This window comes from Lepidochelys kempii, chromosome 12, assembly GCF_965140285.1.
Source record: "Lepidochelys kempii isolate rLepKem1 chromosome 12, rLepKem1.hap1, whole genome shotgun sequence".
Lineage (NCBI taxonomy): Eukaryota > Metazoa > Chordata > Testudines > Cheloniidae > Lepidochelys > Lepidochelys kempii.
This window is the reverse complement of record NC_136391.1, coordinates 38,469,476-38,490,753: the sequence shown is the minus strand read 5'-3', so window position 1 is coordinate 38,490,753 and position 21,278 is coordinate 38,469,476. Positions and strand designations below refer to the sequence as shown.

General features: G+C 41.8%; 1 protein-coding gene across 8 annotated transcripts in view; it reads right to left on the bottom strand.

The window, feature by feature from the left end:
- The window catches only part of BANP (BTG3 associated nuclear protein), a 244,584-nt gene that overhangs the window by 190,663 nt on the left and 32,643 nt on the right, over positions 1–21,278 (bottom strand). The window contains exon 1 of one of the 8 annotated variants that reach the window (XM_078848137.1): positions 15,698–18,291. The exons of the other annotated variants lie outside the window; for them this stretch is intronic. Coding sequence (XP_078704263.1) covers positions 15,698–15,741 — 44 coding nt within the window. The 5' untranslated portion in view covers positions 15,742–18,291. Of the gene's footprint in view, positions 1–15,697; positions 18,292–21,278 lie in introns of those variants that run through there. 8 annotated transcript variants of the gene reach the window in all.

The following is a 21,278-nucleotide window of genomic DNA, read 5'->3' as shown; positions in this document are numbered from 1 at the left end:
CACACTGTTGACTCATATCCAGCTTCTCGTCCACTGTAACCCCTAGGTCCTTTTCTGCAGAACTGCTGCCGAGCCATTCGGTTCCTAGTCTGTAGCGGTGCATGGGATTCTTCCATCCTAAGTGCAGGACTCTGCACTTGTCCTTGTTGAACCTCATCAGATTTCCTTTGGCCCAATCCTCTAATTTGTCTAGGTCCCTCTGAATCCTATCCCTACCCTCCAGCGTATCTACCTCTCCTCCCAGTTTAGTGTCATCTGCAAACTTGCTGAGGGTGCAATCCACACCATCCTCCAGATCATTTATGAAGATATTGAACAAAACCAGCCCCAGGACCGACCCTTGGGGCACTCCACTTGATACCGGCTGCCAACTAGACATGGAGTGGAAATCTGGCAACTGGAGTGAAACAAGGACAGTGAAGAGGAACTTCTTTGATTCACTGAGTGAGAGAAAAGAACGACTGACAAGAGAGACCAGCATAGAGGAGCATTCTAGGTTCACAGAATATTGGACTACCTTTGAGAAAGAAGATGTGCTTATATTTGCTAGTCTCCACCTCAAAATAGTATAGTTTTTATTGTGGTAGCGCAGAATCATAGAAATGTAGGGCTGGAAGGAACCTCAAGAGGTCATCTAGTCCAACCCTCTGCACTGAGAGCCAAGTACACCTACACCATCTCTGACAGGTGTTTGTCTAACCTGTTAAAATCATCCAATGATAGGGATTCCACAACATCCTGTGGAAGCCTATTCTAATGCTCAACTATCCTTATAGTTAGAAAGCTTTTGCTGATATCTAACCTAAATCTCCCTTGCTACATATTAAGCCCATTACTTCTTGTCCTACCTTCAGTGGACATGGAGAACAATTGTTTGCAGAGTTGTTATATCCTGGGCCCAAACACAGCTATGAGAGAGACAAGGTGGATGAGGTAATATCTTTTATTGGAACAACTTCTGTGGGTGAAAGAGACACGCTTTCAAGCTGTACAAAGACCTAAAGAAAAGCTCCGTGTAGCTCAAAAGCGTGTCTCTTTCACCAAGAGAAGTTGCTCCTATAAAAGACATTCCCTCACCCATCTTGTCTCTCTCATGGAGAACAATTGAGAACCATCTTCTTTGTACCAGCCCTTATCATATTTTCAGGTCCCTCCTCAGTCTACTTTTCTCAAGACTAGATATGCCCAGTTTTTTTAACCTTTTCTCATTTTTGAATCTATAGCTATGAGCCCAACATATAACAAAAAGGCAGTTCCTGCGTCAAAGAGCTTCACACGCAAGGAGTACAACAAACAGCAAGAACTAAAAGTGATCTGATGGGCATGCCACAAACCTATCAGCTGATTCACATAACCAAAATATCAACATAGATGCATATCATTTGCACAAGTAAAAAAAGCGAAGAAGCAAAAGGCTGGTTACACACCTTAGATTTCAAAAGTATCTGCAGTGTCAGACAGATACAACTAAACAGAATGTGATAGCAAAATTATTCAGGTAAGGAAACAAGGAATGAAACCGAAGCGGCAACACAGAACATATAAGTTATCATTCATCAAGAGTGTAGAAGAGAGAAAATGAAAAATTCCTGCACCAATTCTCAAGGTATCTTGAAACTACAGTTTACAATATTCATGGGAGACTTTAACTACCCAGACTTCTCCTGGGCAAAAAATACAGCCATGGTTCTAAGTAATGCAGACTTTACTATCTAAAAAGGACATACGCCTATCAAGGGACAAATTATCTTGGGTACTAATACTCACATAAATTTGATTACATCTGTGCTTATTTTTCAAAATTATCCACAGATTTCCAGTGCCTCAGTGAATGGTATTGCATTAACTGGACAATTTTTATTCCTGTCATGCCATTAATATCCTCAATTTGAGGGCTTTTTAGCCAACATCTCTGTTATCGTCAGAGGGAGCCATTGTATTCAAAAAAACACCAAGGAGAGAAGAAATAAGAAAAGTCAACAGTTGCACAACCTGAGCCCACTACATCCAGAGCTTATTTTTAAATATGTTCCTTCAAAACTGTTTAATGAGGTTTCTCTGGACTAAGGTAATACACAAAAGGCCCAATGAATACTGTACTTGCTTTAAACATTATGTTCACATTGGTATATATTTTTATATATTCTATTTTTAGAAGAATATTTTTACTCCTAGATCAAAGATTTGTGTAAAGCTTCAATACTACTCAGTGACTCATTAGTATGATTACATGCCAGGCGGTTTTAATGTCTGCTGCACAGCTCACCGTGCAACTGACTTACCCAGGGAAAAACAATTTTATACAGTAGTCTTCGAAGGAAAGCACCAGGAAAAGTGGAGCAATTGAAGACAGAGTGTGAGAATGAAGATGGAATAACAAATATGTGCAGCATTTATAAAGACAATTTAACCACATAAGTCCCGGATATTATTATAGGAAGGTACTTTATTTTTCATATTTAACCATGAAGGTATCCACAGTTAGCACCATGATAATGCATCATCCTCATTTTATAAAATGGTTAATTATGCTGCCATTCCAGCACACATGCGCATGTGTGTGCACGCGCACACACACACACACACACACCCCTACCTACCTCTTAAGGTACTCAGTTTTAAAACAAAAATAACTTTTTAGAGAAGTTATGTGCAGTTTTCCTGTCAGTTTCTCATACTTCATCCTTCAGTATGGAACAAAGAGGGTGGGATAAAGATGTATGAAAACGCACAGTGCTACAGAAAGGAAAAAGTCTATTTGGAAAGTCTTTCAGATTCCAAATAATCTGTGTTTTACATTTGGTAGTGTCTCATTAAAATGGCATCAACTGCCAACTAAAGCATATGGCACTACACCAATCTCTTGTACAGACCTTGCTGAAGTTGTGCTGTCTCACCCTATTCATTAAAGTTCTGAACCCACTTCTCCCAAAGAAATTAAATGAAATCCACCAAAGACACAGTCTTTGGCCATATTACTTCTTCCTTTTTTTTAGAAACCTAAACTTTAAATATTACTTTAATTAAATTACGAGATCAGACCATTCGTTTTCTGGCAGATATTTGTAATGGGTGACATATGTTATAGACACCTTACTCTGGTGTAATTCATAATTTGCACATTTATTTACAACTTGGACATTATGTACCTAATGCCCGCCAAAGAGGGATGAAAGTTAATCCCCTTCAGTCATGATTTGGTAACATGATCTCTTCTGATTCACTTTTTTTATGGTACCTTAGTTGCAAGTACCCTGATTTATACGATGAATTTCAAGGAAGGTTGCTTTTAAAAATTGGTTCTTAACTTGATTCTGCATTTTCATAAAGATGTTTGGCAATACATTCTAAACTCTCAATGATGGAAGCTCAAATTAATATATAAGGCTTTTCTGCCCCCTTCTGTTTATTATAAACTTAATATATTATAGCCCAATCAATCAATACCCAGTGTATAACATATGCTCCCAAGATATGGTTGTATTGCTTTCAAATGTATATCACAATTTTTAGGGCTACGTTATAATATTATCTTGAATAGTCACTCTTCTTCACTTTAGAAATACTCAAGGAAGCGATTTCTATTGATGATTTTACATAACAGGCATTGCAGCCACTATTCTAAATAGTTTATATTGTTGAGATAAAAATTACATTAACTAGGCTGAACAACTTCCTCCTTCTATTTACTTGGACAGAGGGAGAAACAAATTAATAAATGAAGGGGACTGTCTTGAACTATTCTCCCAAGTCAGTCACATCTAACACCTGGCTAATGTAAGTGTTTAAACTCATGACTTGTTAACATTCACAGAATCCAATAATTGATGGGGGTACTAGGATTTACCCACAAATCCTCTAATCCAATCCTGTGCTTTTGTTTTGTAATCCAAGTATTTTATGTCTTTACCAGGGTGGATAAAAATCAATAATTTTTTTTAAATAAAAAAATTTGATTTTTTTTTTTATTTAAATCGGGGTTTTTTTAATAAAATGCTTTTGAGGAAAAAACCTATCTAAAGACAATTTTAATTAAGATACATTATAGCTCAAAGATATCTCATGATGGAATAGGGATTATAAATTCTAATTCTACAGTATGAGACACTATATTCATGTAATTTTTAGGAAAAGTTTTATAAATGAGTTCCAATAGTTCATGGATTAGGGACCCAATCTTATGGGGTTCCACAGGCTTCTGTATAGATTATTTAGGTTAATCTTTCTATCTACCCAATGGGACTCAGTGCTCAGTCTAGAAGATACCATCAGAGATGCTTAGTTTTGCAGGTCTCGAACTGTGGATTTGTGTCTTCTGAGATAACATGCCTGTTAACAGCAAAAATGTTTTAAAATAAATAAATAATATATAGAAGTGAGAAACAACAGACCTCAACTCTATTATCCCTCTGCAAATCTGTGTACAGAGTGTCAATCCCTTACCTCTCTCTAAAAGTGCAAAGTTTCAAAAAGTTCAATGAACAGAAGATTGTTGGGGGCAGAATAGATCTGGACAAGGAGAAGAAGTCTGGAGACAAATGTGAGAAGCGAGGGACATATGCTTGATTTGTTAAAATATTATATGTTTACTGTTGAAGAAAAAATCCAGAATACACAACATTGTTGTTTTAGTTAAATAAAACAATTTATATGTCTGTCTGATGATGTTCTCCTCCTAATACAGCGTGGCAAGAAAATCCTCCAAATATTAATGATTAACCTGTTGAATTGGAAATAGTTCACCTCCCAATGACTTCATAAATATCTGCTTCAATTACCTGTCGTAAATGAAATAACCAAATAATCATCCATTATTGATATAGCTGTAAAACTAATCTGAAAAATTTTCAAAATAAATCACTGTTTAAAAATGCATAGTGTGTACCTTCTAAAAATGAAATCTACATCTATCTTTATCTGAGCTCTGAAGAACATGTATTAAGGTTATAAGAACCAACAAGAATGCACTTTTATGCAGAAAACCATGATTAAATCGAGTCTTCCTGAGTAGTGACTTAAATCAAATGCACCCTGATCTCTACACTTCTACTGTATGTTCTTAGAAATCAGTCACACTACCAAACCTTTATTAATGAAAGCTGGAGGCATTTGTTCTTGATTTTCATCCTCAGGCCACTTATAACCAAACTAGATTCATTTCTGAGAGGTCAAGATCAATTGTTTATGTGTTTGTGTTCAGCACTCTGTTGTTTCTTGGTGCACTATTATAAATATCTGTGTGTTGCATTATAAAACAGACCTTTGCGCTTCTGTAAATTCCTTTATTTATCGTTAAGATTATTTTCTCAGATTTCTTTTTCCTTTAAAAAATAATAAAATCAGTCTAAGTCTAAAGCTTGCAGAGATTTTATTAAGTCGGGTTTATGTTAAGTTCATGTTACTGAAAAGTTTCACTGGACAGTATTAAATTTGATTAAAAAAAATTAAAGTAATATCTTCTTTTAAAAAGTAGGTTTTTGTTTTATACCTGATTAAAAGTCAAGCCCAAAATAAAAAATGTCAACTCCAATCTGTTCTTAGTTTTTAATCTTTCAAATGCTTGAAGCCATCATTAATAAACTGCCACCTGAATCATCCAACAACCATTCACAATATTTCATTAGAAACCATTTAACTAATAGCAATTGGCTTAGGAAATGTGAATCAACCCAGGTCAGATCTCAGTCAGGTCTTCTTCTCAAAATGTTTTGACAGATGAATTCAGCAACATATTTGTATAAATTATTGTATTCCTCTCTTAAATGCAGATGAAATTTTGCTATTAAGTGACAGGTTTCAGAGTAGCAGCCGTGTTAGTCTGTATTCGCAAAAAGAAAAGGAGTACTTGTGGCACCTTAGAGACTAACCAATTTATCTGAGCATAAGCTTTCGTGAGCTACAGCTCACTTCATCGGATGCATCCTATGAAGTGAGCTGTAGCTCACGAAAGCTTATGCTCTAATAAATTGGTTAGTCTTTAAGGTGCCACAAGTACTCCTTTTCTTTTTGTTATTAAGTGGTTATTTTAATTGACCTTGTGAAACTCAACACTAAACATTTACATTGGAAGTTATATGTTTTCCTGGACTTGTGATATCCTGACACCTAATTACTGCATACTTGGCTCCTTAACATCTTAGTGCAACAATAGTAGAAAAGACAGTTACCTTTTCCATAACTGGTGTTCTTCAAGATGTGTTGCTCATGTCCATTCCATATTAGGTGTGTGTGTTCACCACATGCACCGGTGCCGGAAGTTTTTCCCTTAGCAGTATCCGTAGGGGACTGGCTCTGGCGCCCTCTGGAGTGGTGCCCGCATGATGCGGTATAAGGGGCACTGCCAGCTCCCCCACCCTCTGTTCCTTCTTGCCAGAAACTCCGAGGGTGGGGAAGGAGGGCAGGTCAGGGAATGGACATGAGCAACATATCTCCAAGTGCTTGCTCATGTCCATTCCATATTAGCTGACTCCCAAGCAGTACCCCTATAGGCAGATAGGAGTTCACGGACATGTAGATTGCAACACAGCTCAGCCGAACCCAGCATCGTCTCTGGCCCGCTGAGTGATGGCATAATGAGTGGTAAACGTGTGGACAGAGGACCACGTCGTGGCTCTACAGATGTCCTGGATAGGGATGTGCGCCAAGAAGGCTGCCGAGGATGCCTGAGCTCTAGTAAAGTAGGCTCTGACAATCAGCAGCTGCAGGACCCCCACAAGATCGTAACATGTCCATATGCAAGAGGTGAACAAGTTGGAAATACTCTGTGAGGACACCGGAAGGCCCTTCATCCTATCCACTGTGGCAATGAAGAGTTACAGAAAGACTTGGTACATTCTACGTAAAAAGCCAGGCCCCTTCGGATGTCCAGGGCGTGCAGCCGCTTCTCTTCACTGGTCTTGTGCAGCTTAGGACAGAACACTGAGAAGATGATGTCATATGGAAAGTAGACACCACCTTCTGCAGAAGGCCAGGTGAGACCTCTGCTGGACCTTGTCTTTGTAAAATACCATGTACGGCAGTTCTGAGGTCAAGGCTTTAATCTCAGAGACTCCCCTCACTGATGTCACCACCACCAGGACAGCAACCTTCCATGACAGGTGGGAAAGGGAGCAGGAACCTAGCAGCTCAAAAGGCAGGCCTGTGAGCCTGGAGGGGACCAAGTTAAGATGCCGCTGTGGGACGGGGTCCATACCTGCGAAAAGAGTCTCTCGAGGCCTCTCAAGAATCTGACCGTCATATCAGAACACATCGTCTGCCCCTGGATTGGTAGGTGAAAAGTGGAGATGGCTGCAAGATGTTCTAATGGAAGAGTGTGCCAGACCATGGTTCCTCAAATGAAGCAGGTAGTCTAGGATAGACTGTATGGAAGAGCGCAAGGGAGAGATGCAATGCACGAACGTCCAGCAGCAAAACCTTAACCAGACTGAGTTACCCGGCCAAGTGGATGAGAGCTTCCTGCTTCCCAGGAGGACCTGCTGGACCTCATCTGAGAAGCTCCGCTCCTCCAGGTTCAGCCAAGCAGCATCCACGCCAAGAGGTGGAGGGACACGAGGTTGGGGTGCAGGAGCCGCCCGTGGTCCTGTGACAGCAGGTCCGGTCGGTTGGGCAGGGGCCAGGGAGACGCCACTGCCAGGCTCATGAACGTGCCGAGCCAGTGCTGACAAGGCCATGCCAGGGCGATCACGATAACCTATGCTTGGTCTCACTTGATCTTTGCTAGGACCCTGCTGATGAGAGGAATCAGAGGGAACACGTACATCAGGTTCCCTGACCAAGACAGGAGAAAGGCATCGGAAAGGGAGTCCTTGCCCAGGCCTTGCCGTGAACAATCCTCCAGCATTTCCTGTTTAGCCTGGTGGCGAAAAGGTCCACTTGGGGAGGTCCCCGCCTCTGGAAAATCATTCAGGCTACGTCCGGGTGGAGCGACCACTTGTGGTGAGAGAAGTCCCAGCTGAGCTGATCTGCTAGCGTGTTCTCGATGCCAGGGAAGTGACAAGCTTCCAGATGGACTTTGTGGCTGATGCAGAAGTCCCAGAGACAGAGTGCCTCTTGGCAGAGAGTCAATGAATGTGCTCCCCCCTTGCCTGCTGATGTAGAATATGGAGGCCATGTTGTCCATCAGGACTTTCTCCACCTTGACCGACAGGTGAGGTAGGAAGACTCCGTATGTCAAGCAGATTGCCCGGAGTTCTTTGACATTTATGTGTAACATCATCTCCTCCGGGGACCGTATGCCCCGGGTCTGGAGGTCGCCGAGGTGTGCACCCCAGCCGAAGTCCAAGATATCCGACACCAACTCAATGGAGTGATGAGGGGGAGGGGGTGTCGAACGGAACCCCCTCTAGGACCATCATGCAATCTGTCCACCATCGCAGTACCTTCGGGGGAATGAACGACCTTGTCCAGCTGACGACCTTGTCCAGCTGATCTCTGGACTGGGAATAGACTGTTGCCAGCCATTGCTGCAGGGGCCACATCCAGAGCCTGACATGGCAGACAACATATGTGCATTCTGCCATGTGACCCATCAGGTGCTGGCAAACCCTGGCCGTAGTTAGGGGGAAAGCGGAGACTTCCACGATGAGGTCCATCAATGTCTGAAACCCTTCTAGCGGCAGGAATGCTCTGGCACAGGTCAAGTTGAGCACTACTCCGATGAATTCTATCCTTTGCACCAGAACTAACAGACTTTTTGTTGTTCACCAGTAGGCCCAAGAAGTGGCATGTGGCTTGCAGCACCGCGACATCGTCTTGGACCTGAGACCTGGAGTTGCCCTTGACTCGCCACTGATCGAGGTACGGGTAGATCTGAATATCCTGATACCTGAGGTAAGCAGCCACCATCGAAATGCTCTTGGTAAACACTCTGGGTGCTGTCGCAAGGCCAAACAGGAGGACCGCAAACTGATAGGGTGGGGGCCCACCATAAACCGGAGGAAGCGTCTGTGACCTTGAAAGATCACTATGTGGAAGTATGTGTCAAGTCGAGGGCGGCATACCAGTCTCCCAGATCCAGGGAGGGGATGACAGAAGCCAAGGAGACCATGCAGAACTTTAGCTTCTTTAGATATTTGTTGAGGTCCCTCAGGTCCAGGATGGGCCACAGACTGCCCTTGGACTTTGGGATTAAGTAGTACCGGGAATAGAACCCCTTGTTCCTGTACTGGAGAGGAACTTCTTCCACCGCACCCAATTGCAGCAACCCCTTTACCTCCTGTGCAAGGAGACTCTTGTGAGAAGGGTCCCTGAAGAGGGATGGGAAAGGGGGGTGGGAAGGGTGGGTAGAAGTAAACTGTAGGGTATAACCCTCTATCACAGTATTGAGGACCCAGCAGTCTGAAGTTATAGCTGTCCATGCAGGGAAGAAAAAAGAAAAGAAAAGGTGGTTGGAGAACAGCGGGACAGACGGATCCAGAGTAAAGTCTGGTAGGTCGCCCTCAAGCACACCCTCAAAACGCTTGCTTGCCCCATTGTTTATTGCGGGTCAAGCCCAACTGGGCAGAGAGAGGAGGCAGGTATCTCAGCTGGCGCTTGTAGCCCCTATTCTTCTTTGGGGGAGAGGGGGGGCTCCTGGCAGGGTTGACTCTTTTGTCCCTGAGATTGCTGCGGTTTGAACCGCTTACGGGCTGGACTGGGAACATACAGCCTCAGAGTTTACAGGGTAGTGCGGGAGTCCTTAAGGCCATGCAGTTTACTGTCCATCTGCTTGCAAATAGGGCCTGGCCATCGAAAGGGAGGTCTTGCATCAATTGCTGAGCCTCTGTTGACAGACCCGAAAGGAGCAGCCAGGACGCCCTTCGCATGGAGATGGCCGAGGCCCTGGTGTGAGCCGTGGAGTCTGCTGCGTCCAGGGCTGCTGGGAGGGTCGCTCTTGCAGCAGCCGTGCCCTCTTCAAGCATCGCCCAGAATTCCTTCTTGGACCCTTCAGGCAGTGAGACCTTGAATTTGGCCATAGACTGCCACATATTGTAGTCATAGCGGCCAAGGAGGGCTTGGTGTTGGTCACTCACCACTGAAGGCTGGAAGACAAATACATTTTTCACTCAAACAGGTCCAGTCTCTTCGAGTCTTTCTTCTTGGGTGTGGCCTCGGTTGACCCTGCTTCTCCCTCTGGTTAATGGCCTCAACTACGAGGGAGTTTGGGGCTGGACGAGTATAAAGATACTCATGGCCTTTAGCTGGCACAAAATTTTTGCACTCACCCCTTTTTGAGATGGGTAGTAGCAAGGAGGGGGTTTTCCATAGGGCATTAATTATTTTCGATACCCCCTCGTGTAGGGGTTAAGCTACTCTAGCAGGTGCCATGGAGCAAAGAACGTCGAACAGTGAGTCCGACGACTGCTTGGAGCCCCAGGTTAGAGGCAACCCTCTTCAAAAGCTCCTGATGAGCCTTGGCGTCATCTTGCACAACTGGATGTGGGGGACCCATAATCGGTTTATCCGGCGATGAGGTGGATGAAGCCAGCACCGAGGAATCCACCACATCCCCTGGTGGTCCAACTGGCTGCTCCCCTAGGTCTTCCCATGTGGAGCCTCCACCTCCAGAGGAGGGCAGGATGCTGCAGCCGATGGCTTATCTGAGGCCCCCTCCACTGACCGGGTGGCCACGGAAGGCTGGGTGAACCCCCAAGGATTCCAGGGGTACCACGCTGCCGGCCATTGGCCCAGAGGCCACGGGGTCAGGTGCGGTGCCAATGAGGTCGACAGTACCACTGGTGCTGGGGCCTGTCCTGCAACCAGGGACTCCTGATCAGCACCAGAGTCATACGCAGAGTGATCGCTGTGGAGTGACCATAACCAGCTGGCCTGGTGGCCCTCCTCAGTGCAGTGCCAGCCGCTGTGCCTCGACGCCAATCTGTCCGATTGGGACGAGTTCCTCCTGCAGAACCCTGGGGATCTTCAGAATTCTGCAGATCTGTGTCGACAGACCGGCAATCTATGCCTTACACTGCTTGACCTGTACCGAGATCTAGAGGGGAACCAGGAGTCAGAGCGGGCCTATCTTCGGTAAAATCTCCCTGATTGAGGGGATTCGCGTCTCAGTGACAGGTGCCAGCGGGAGGGTGAGCGGTGATCCCATTCCGCCGATCGGTCACAGGACCGGTGCCAAGTTTCTCCGTCGACCCCCTGCAGTGTAGACCCCGCGGGTAACTCGACCTAAGCTAAGTTATTCACGTAGCTGGAGTTGCATAGCATAGGTCGACTTACTGCGGAAGTGTAGACATAGCCTGAGTCTGAGCATACAAGCTCTAATGGATTCACCCATGGAGTTTCATTGTTGTGAGGTGGAGAGACTCTAGATTGGGATGTTGGAGGCAGCCATGGTCCTGCAGCATCAAGGCCAGGACCAGGGGCCGAGTCATAGGTGTGTCTGACAGGTCTAGAAGCGTTGTGAACCAGTGCTGACGTGGCCATGCTGATGCTATCAAGATTATTGATGCTCCCTCTCATCAGACCTTCAGCAGGACCTTGTGAATGAGCAGGAAGGGCGGGAATGTATACAGCAGGTGCCCCTTCCAAGGGAGAAGAAAGGCATCTCTGAGCAAGCCCAGGTTATGATTCAGGAAGGAACAGAACTGTTGACACTTCCTGTTGCACCGTGTCATGAACAGGTCTATCTGGGAAATCCCACCTTTGGAAGATGTTGATTGCGACATCTGGGTGGAGGGACCACTCGTAGCCATGAAAGGACCTGTTGAGGTGACTGGCCAGTTTGTTCTGCAAGCCCGGAAGGTACAATTCCTCCAAATGTATGGAGTGGGCAATGCAGAAGTCCCAAAGCTTGAGGGCTTCCTGACACAGGAGAGAGGAGTAAGCACACTCTGTCTGTTTATATAGAACACTGCTATGGTATTGTCCATCAATACCAATACACATCTGCCCTGTAGATAAGTTCGAAACATCTGGCAAGCAAGGCGAACCACATGTAGCTCCCTGACATTGATGTGCAGCAAAAGTTCTGCCTGGGACCAGAGACCTTGGGTCCTGAGTCTTCCTAGGTGTGCTCCCCATCCCATCGCTGACACATCTGTGACTAGGGACAGCGATGGTTGACGCCTGGAGAAGGGTATTCCCACACATACTGCTTGTGGGTCGAGCCGCCACCGGAGGGACTGGAGGAGTGAGTGTGACCAATTTGTCTAGGCAATCTCAGTTTGGCCTGTACACCTAGCTAGCCAAGACGGAAGGGCACGGAGTCGCAGCCTGCCATGCTGGACCACATATATGCAAGTAGGCATACGTCCGAGCAGTTTCAGGCAGTTTCACACTGTAGTAGTGGGGAATCTTCTGAGAAATCTCTATGATGGCACCCATGGTGAGGAAGCGAGCTTCTGGGAGGAATGCCCCGGCCTGACCGGAGTCTAGGAGAGCTCCGATGAACTCTATCCTCTGAGTGGGAGTTATGGTTGACTTTTCCATGTTCAGAATGAGGCCATGTCTGTAGAATGTCATCCGCACCAGGCTCATGTGGTCCTCCACTTGGACCCGGGAGCGACCCTTGATTAGCCAGTCGTCTAGATACGGGAATACTTGCACTTGCCACTTCCGCAGGAAGGCTGCCATGACCACTATGCACTTGGTGAACACCCGAGGAGCTGCCGAGAGGCCAAAGGGGAGGATTGTGAAGTGATAGTGGGTGTCGTTGACCACACTCCGCACTGAAGTGCTGGGCCTGGGGTCGGACGTCGCCTATGCCGGCTGGGGACAAAGGGCTGATTCCATGAGGAATAGTTTCAGCCTAAAGTCCCTCTCCTTCTTGGTCCTGGGTCAGAAGTCTCTGCAGATCTTACACTTATCCGTTTGATGAGCTTCCCTCAAGCACTTCAGACAGGAGTCGTGTGGGTCTCCCTTTGGCATAGGCTTCAGATAGGACCCGCATGGTCTGAAACCCTGAGACCAAGGCATGCCCCGGTCCCCGGGAAGGGAAACATGGGGCGGAACACCCCAACCGAAACTTGTCTAAACTAACTAAGACTATTTGAACTAATACACTAAGATTTTTAACTATTTACAGGTAATGAGAAAAAGTCCACGATGGGATCGCTGGCTGTTAGCAAGAGAGGAGCTGTTCCAATTACCTACCGTCACTGGTGGCAAAAGGAACTGAAGAGGCGAAGGGTCAGCAGGGACCTATATACATCGCCATGAAGGAGCAACTCCAGAGGACTCCACAGCCGACCGGACAGATACCGCTGGGGAAAAACCCTCCGGCGACTGTGCATGTGGTGCGCATACACCTAGTTGGAATCAACATGAGCAATCACTCGAGGAAGTGCAATCTACACTCATGATAAAGCACACAGCATTTCAGTATTTGTTCAACAATTCATAACACAAAAACTGAGTCTGAATTTATGAAGGCTTCATATACCTAAAATAAAGGAAATGGAAAAGGTTAAATTCAGAAGTACCTGTATCCAGCTCTAATATTCAGAATCAGGATCTAACTCTAGTTTAGGAGAGTGCTTCTGTGCATCTTAAACTAGCACGAATGATAAAATATCAAAAACCAAAACAGAAGAATTGGTCTAAAAGGTTTTCAGTGCAGAATTGTGCTGCATCTAAGTACTAAGAATGATACAGGTCCACCTCGTCTGGAGCACGAATACACACACATGACACACAGCGTGGCTTGGCCAGCAAGGTAGGTAATCGATATAAATCTGTAACTCCATGATCCACCAAAAGAAGAATCAACATCAAACTTTTCATACATGTCTCTGAAGTGTTCGTGTGACAAATGAGGAAGTTTACTAACTAGACCAAGAATTCATTCAGACTGAATCCAAGAGAAACTAAAATTCTACTATTCTGGGTGACATGGATATGGGGAAAGATACACAACTTGACTACTCTCAGCACTCCAGTCTTTGATATGTTAACCAGCTTCAAAAAGATTAAATTAAAATAGTCCTTCCTTACATTCCAACAGCACTGTCAAATATGCGATCACCTTCCAAAGAATGACTGTGCTACTACTGCAGTGTCTTTGGATTTTCATCCATCCCTTTATTAGGAGCCACAGTATTTCCCCTGGCATGGAGTATCACAGAAACAAATATACACTAAACTCCTCCAAGGAACAGCTGCAATTCTAAGGACATAATCACTAACTTCCTTCTCTTTCAAAGTCATCTGAATAATGCTACTAACCTTCACCAGTCTAAATTGCACTGTATTTTTTAAAGGTTTAATTTTTTTTAATATGAAAATTATTTTAAGGTGTACTTCGTTATGAAAAATACAATTTATCTTACAAGAACAAGACATTCTCCATATAGTTTTGAAGGTTTTTCCCATTTTATTTTTGTAACATTCTGGAAACTTGGAGATCTATTTTTTCACACTGAAGATAGTCCTTTTCCATTTTGCAATACTGGTTTTATTCCCCCATTTTGCAAACAGACCTAAAATGAACATGATAGATTTTGTTCAGCGCAGATCATAGACCCAATCAACCAATCTTTTCCCATGCATTAACATCAGTGGGATGACTTGTGTGATTAAGAAATGTTCACATGAGGGTTGAACAATCATGCCGTTTCAGGAGCTGATTTTCATGTAAAAATCCCACTGATTTTTAAAAGGAACTCTGTGTAGGCTGCAGCTACAGATTTGGGCCCATCGCAATTAAGTTAAAATAGCTTTGTTTGTACACCAGTTTTGTTGACAGAGAACTGCAGAGGTCCGGGAGCTGCATTTCTTAGTTCACTGATTCTACTGGCGCCAGTCCAGCAAAGCACATAAGCATGTGTGTAAGGCTAGTTACTCCTATTGTAGTTGATAGAAAATATTTTTTTTTCATATTATATATAGTTTAATTACTTTTTTCCCTAGGATTCTAGTTGTAGATTCTGTTTCTATAGACTGGACTTTTTCCCCCCCGTGTTTTGTTTTTTCTTAAAGACCTTCGATGCAGCAATTTATCTTACATTCTTTTATCTTATTCCTGAATTACAACTGTACTCTAATTCTGTTTTCTTGCTGCAATGCTTTGCAAATCCATTTAAATTAACCTTTCTCTTAACTTTTAATGTTCCATATCACTGGAATGCAAAACAACTTGAAAACAAAAAGAAACATTTGTCCAGAAATATAGTTCTTGAACTCCTTGAACTGGGGACATCCAAAGCCAAAAGGCATTCCAGTTGGCACACTGGAGATACATACTAGAAGAATAAATCCTATTAATCAAAACCTAACCCACCCTGTTGACAGATTTTACTTGATTAGAGGACAAACAACACCTCATATAAAAATAAAAACAAGTTTGCAAATCCCACCTAGTGGTGGAACTGTGTCATGCCGTTTTTGTTTTCTATTTAGCAACCTTAGTCAAATGCTACAAACACTGCTTTTTGGAAACAAAAAAAATTAAGTTCACAGACGCTACCTACTTAGTATGCTGGAGGAGAGACTATGGAGAATAATTCCATTTTTAAAAGGTGACACCACCCCCTTTCCCTTGTCAACATGAGCAAATCTTCCTATTCATGGGTGTCACTCGAGATCTTTTGACAATGGTGCGCAATGCATTTAGCCTTGCAGTCCATGTTCTGTACAGAAAAATATAACAACCTTACAGTTTTAATCAGGGGTCGGCATAGTTAACCAATTAACGAGAAGCCCCTATGATAAAGAATCAACCACACCCAGTCTACATGTGTGCCAAATTCCAGGTACAAATCAGACTCACCACCACCACCACAAAGAGAACAGAGAACTTCCTCCACTTCTCATCCAAGTGCACAGCAACAGGGTTGACCAACTCAAAGAGCTCAATCTCACATGCTGGGCAATCTAATCTACCGACTGGATACTTTGAGGTTTGGGAAGAGGTATTGGTAGCAAGTTAGTGGCAAATACCAGTTTTCATTATGATCTAGGATAAAGTAATATATAACTTCAGTTTTACAGTGTGAACAGCATCTTTGTAACAGTTTAAAGAGAAGGAAATCTTGGTAAACTACAATTAGCTATGGGCTGATTTTTTTCACTGTATGATTGGAAGCCATTCATTTGAACAGCTTTTACCTAGATTAGTCCAGTTGAAAAAACTGGGTAACACCAGGGTGCTAACCAAAAAAAAAAAATGCTGTATCTAGGTTGAATTTTTCCAGGGAACATGTTTTAAAAGATATACAAACATGAGTTTCATTGCACTATCAGCTCCGTATATTTAGTTAGTAAATCTATGAACCACCTCTCTTCTGTCTGAACATGCTCCAAGTTTGCAGCTTTCTGTTTAAGTGATATCAAGTGTTGCACTACAGCAAACTGAAGGAACTACCTTAAATTCTCCAAAATCTTATGGGAGCTAATGAAAGTTTTGGTTGCATGTTACCTCAAAAGTAAGGGATTGCTGATGGCCATACTATGGAAAAATGATGAAGGCAGAGACAGAGAGCCAGTCAGATTCTGGACAGAGTGAGTTAGAGGCTGAATGACGTCAGACAAGACAAGACTCAGAAAACCAAAACAATACACATTCTCCTACTAATAAGATATTTATTACATTACTGTAGTACTGTTCTTGGCTATTTTAAGGCTCTATACAGTTAAACACAATTCTGTTTACAGCCTAAGAACATCTTTCTATTCCACTAATTTTGAAAAAAAAAAAAATGGGGGGGCGGTTTAATTCATATTAACAGTAATATTATGGAACCATCAAATTCCTGGCTTCATAGATAAGGTTGAAAACCACATATTTTTAAACAGCAGTCACTAAGCATTAAGAAAATATTTTCTAAGTCTTTTTTATTAATTTTTAATGATTGCAAGCCTTATTTGTATGTATTTACTGTCTTTAAGTCCCTTTTTAAAAACCTACCAACATCTCATGGAAAACTCAGTAACATTCTGCTTAGAAAGAATTCCTCATGTGTCAGATTTTCTGTGACTTCTTTATCTGCTCCTTTCTACTAAGTGTTCTGAAGATTAATCTTTTTTGTTTCTCAAGACTCCACCTGTTCATGCAGCTTGTTTGCTACCCAAGATTATAATCTTTTAGAGTAACATCAAATCCATCTGCACTGCAGTTAGTTGGTGTGTCATCAGGTGGGAGTCAAGAGGAACAGAGCAACTGTGGGAACAAGACTTCAGTTTTTATGCAATGTATTTAGTGAAAACATCAAAAGCACATGAAATAGTCATTTTTCAATATTTTGTAGTTTTCCCAAGAGGTGTCAGCAAGTCTTCAAGAATAACAAAACAAAAAAATAAAACCAAGAAAGAATGTTGGAAAAGTTCTACTTAATAAAGATAGAAATCAGATTCAGAATGCAACAAATTTCTGCTCTGAAAGCTAATAATGTAGTGAGGTCCGTGATTTATTACAAATCTCCTTGAAACTTCTGCTTCATTTCCCTAATGAGAATTTTTAAAACTTGGAAACTACACATTGGCATTAAAAAAAAAAGGAGGAAAGCATGAGTTATCCCAATAAATCAGCATGTTCAGCTTACAAGGGAAAACAATAGAAAGTTGAGCTTCAAGCTGCCAATTTTTACATAAGTGAGACTCCTGGCTCTATAAAACATCAGTTGCATAGCCAGATTATACTATATCACTCAATCTTATAAACAAGCCTTGTGTAATTTTGTTCTGGTCTCTGCAGCAGAAGCAGGTAGTATGACATTCCAAATCATAATCTAGGATGGCCTGATCTAGGATGCTTAGCTATGAACTCTGCTGCTTCACTATAGTTGTCAGATGCCACCACAAGGTGACTCAGGAAAAAAAAATTGCTCATGTCCAAGTCACCCTTGTTCTCATTACAAGATGGCCTAGACTCACTTGAAACCGACATACCTTAGGGAACGAATTTATATAACAAGTATTTTAAAATAGCAAAACATCATAGAGCAATAAAATTGATGTGTGAATTTATAATTTATACACTCTACTATATAATATTGTAACAAATGAACCTTGATTTTGGCAAATCTGTATCACATTAATACAAGCAGCTAATCACCAAATAAAATACATAAACAACATTCAAAGTTGCTTTGAGGGGAAAGAGGAGATATCATAACCTTAAAGAATTTACTGGGGGGAAAAGGGAAAGTCTGTGTTGCTGGCACACAACTAAGATATTGTTGTGAAATGTAACACCATCTGGTTGACATAGCTCTTCTATCGGCACACAATGGTTTTATTACAATGGAGGAACTGGTATTACTGTAATGGCAGGAGGAGACAGGGGTTGAAGGATCTCATTCAGGTGTAGAATCTGTAAATCTGTGTCTGAAATACCAACTGAAGTTGGAAGTTCTCCACCGCCATCTGTGTTTTAAGGAGGGGGAGAACATAAAGAGAGAGTCCTACAACAGAACAGTGAATGCAGGTTTTTAATTAGAAATAATCAACAAGTGGAACCGGTTTCTTTGAGATGAGAGATAGGGTCTTTAGTGATACATCCTATCACAGTGAAACTGAGCCAGCCATTAACAAAGCTGGGCTGGCTCAGAACCAGGTCTGGATGCTTTCCAAGTGAATGAGTCTCTGGTATTTAGCTGACAGCTCTTCACCTACTCTCCAGAAGATTTGTTAAAGCAGAAATGATCTGTAAGTTAAATACATGTGTCCTTTGAGAATATACTCCTATTTTTCTTTTTGGTTACATAGCCCAGAAATTGAACTGAATTTCAGGGAAAGTCAATGTTTTCTTAACAACAAAGCTGAAGATGTTCCTAAAAATTCATTACTTGCTGTCAAAAATTTAAAACTTTTTTAAGTTGATGTACTATACCTGTCACTCATATTTCATTAAAATAATTAATGGAGGGAATGCTTCTGTTTGTAGGGTATTATGCTAACTATCTTTAATTAAAATCAAAGGACAAAAGTAATTCTACAAAATAGAAAAACCAAACTGAATGCTTTAAACACACTCAGACACAGCTATACCAAGTATCTCTTCCCCCTACCTACTACCCTGAGCAGCGAAGAAGCTATTACCTTTTAGCTAGCCACACACTAGCTGGAAATCATTGGATTCGGAATCCACTTTCTCTAATATTTAATAACAAATGCACAAACTATTTAAGATCATTTAGTTCACAGTTATAATTCTGAAAAGTATATGTGAAGCAGGGTAGCAGGGACCTCATCACCTAAAATGTTTTCAGACTACCAGAAAAACAGACACAAAAATCTGAAATCCTAAAGTGAGAGATTAACTGCTAAACTTCATAGGAATGCCTACAGCAGACATGCATGGCCTTACAGAGAGAACGCAGCCTCAGGCTGAACACTAAATTCATTAGAGAATTAAAACAGTATAATTAGAAAAACCTACTGATGAAGGATAATGCTCACTGGATATCCATCAATAGGTTCCTAACCAGGTCACATACTTGTGAATAAATCTTTTAAATGTATGCTTTGTGTATAAAGCCCATTATAAGGGGACAGTTTTAAATTATATACAGGACCCTGAATTTCTTTCTAAAAAAATCTGTATTTAACAGAAACATGTATATACATAGTTTGAATAATAAGAAAGGAAGTCCCTGTAACAATAGATAAAGATAAAGGGTAGGTGACGGGATACTTGAAATGTTTTAACATACAACATTTCAGCACCTGTCATACAAGACCACAGTCTGATAAATGCAGCTTAGCTATTAAGGGAATTACCTATTGCTGACAATTATTTCTTAAGATCATAGACAATTATGAGGTACCTGTTTCAAAGAAAGAATAATCCTGACAATTATGGATCCCCCATGAGTAACTTCTATCGCCAGTAAAGCAGGAGAGGCCAAAATTTTTTTAAAAGGGTGCCTAAAGTTAGATTCCAAACTTCATAGTTAGGTATCTAAATAAGCGGCCTGTTTTCAAAAGTACTGGGCTCTCAACTGCTCCCGAAGTAGTCAGTTGGGCTGCGTGTGACCAGCAGGCTATCCAGTAGTAGATTAAAGTTGAAGTTGAAGCCTAGACAAATTCAAACTAGAAATAAAGATGCGTTTGAACCTTTGAAACAGTTTACCAAGGAACTGGTATCCATCATTTGAAGTCTTTAAATCAAGACTGGATGTCTTTCTAAAATATATACTCTACTTCCACCACAAGTTACTGGGCTCAATGAATGCAGGAATTACTGGGCAGAATTATATGGCTTGTGTTATGCAGTAAGTAAGAATGATCACATGATTGTAATGGTTCCTTCTGTCTGTAAAATATCTGAATCTATGGGGGTTTTTTAAGGTATCAGTATTTCGTCCAGTCTGGTTTAGCAACTTCATTAACAACCTGAGAGAGGGTGTAAACAACATGTTAATGAACTGTTTGCCATTACTAAATTGATGTGAGCTGCAAACACCCCTCAGGCCAGAAATGCAAAAATGGAAGCGTGTATCTTGAGGGAAATATAAGCTGAAAGACATATTTATTTATAAAGTAGTAATGCTGAAGGGGAACCAGACATGACAGTGGCCAGAAAATTGGACAGATATTTGCAGTTCAACATGACAGTAAAAGAAGGACAAAGTTGTTGTTTTTTTAACCTGTACATTCATGGGCCTCACAGTATGAAGCAAGGTGGTAATAGCTTTTTTATATAATGCTTTAGTCCACCGAGAACATAGTGTTTATTTCTGAGTACCATGAGTCAGAAAAATATTCACAAACTAGTCGGAGTTCAGAGAAGAGTAATGAAAACGATCAGAGGCTGGAAAAATTGACTTATGAAAGCAAAGTTAAATATGTTTATCTTGGCTACAAATTGACCAAGGAGGAGATGGACTATGAAAACACTCTAAAAATATTACAAAGTTGTAAACAAGGATAGAGATTAATTATTTAGGTCAAATTATTTATGGGAGCATATCTAGGAAAACTGAATGAAATTACGAATGGGGAAAAATTAGGCTCATCATTACACAAAACCCTTTGACAGTCAAATCTATTAGACTGGACTAATCCTCAAAGTGAAGGGTGGACTACCAATGCTTCAGACATTTAAAACCATACTGGACAATGCACAAGTCAATATACTGTAGGTCAAGTCTGCATTTGCAGTGAAATGGATCAGATGATTTAATAGGTATTTTCCATCTCTAACCTCTATGATTCTATCTGAGAAATAAACACTAGATATTATTCTCCTGAGAACTTTTAGGGAACAGCCACATGTAACTAAGCAATTCTGTTTAATTTGTAATAGATAAAAGTAAAATGAGATGTGATTAGAATGATATGGCCTAAACAATCAATAAACACATTAACTAGACATTTTAATATAAAATAAAGGAAATAAAAGCTTAAAA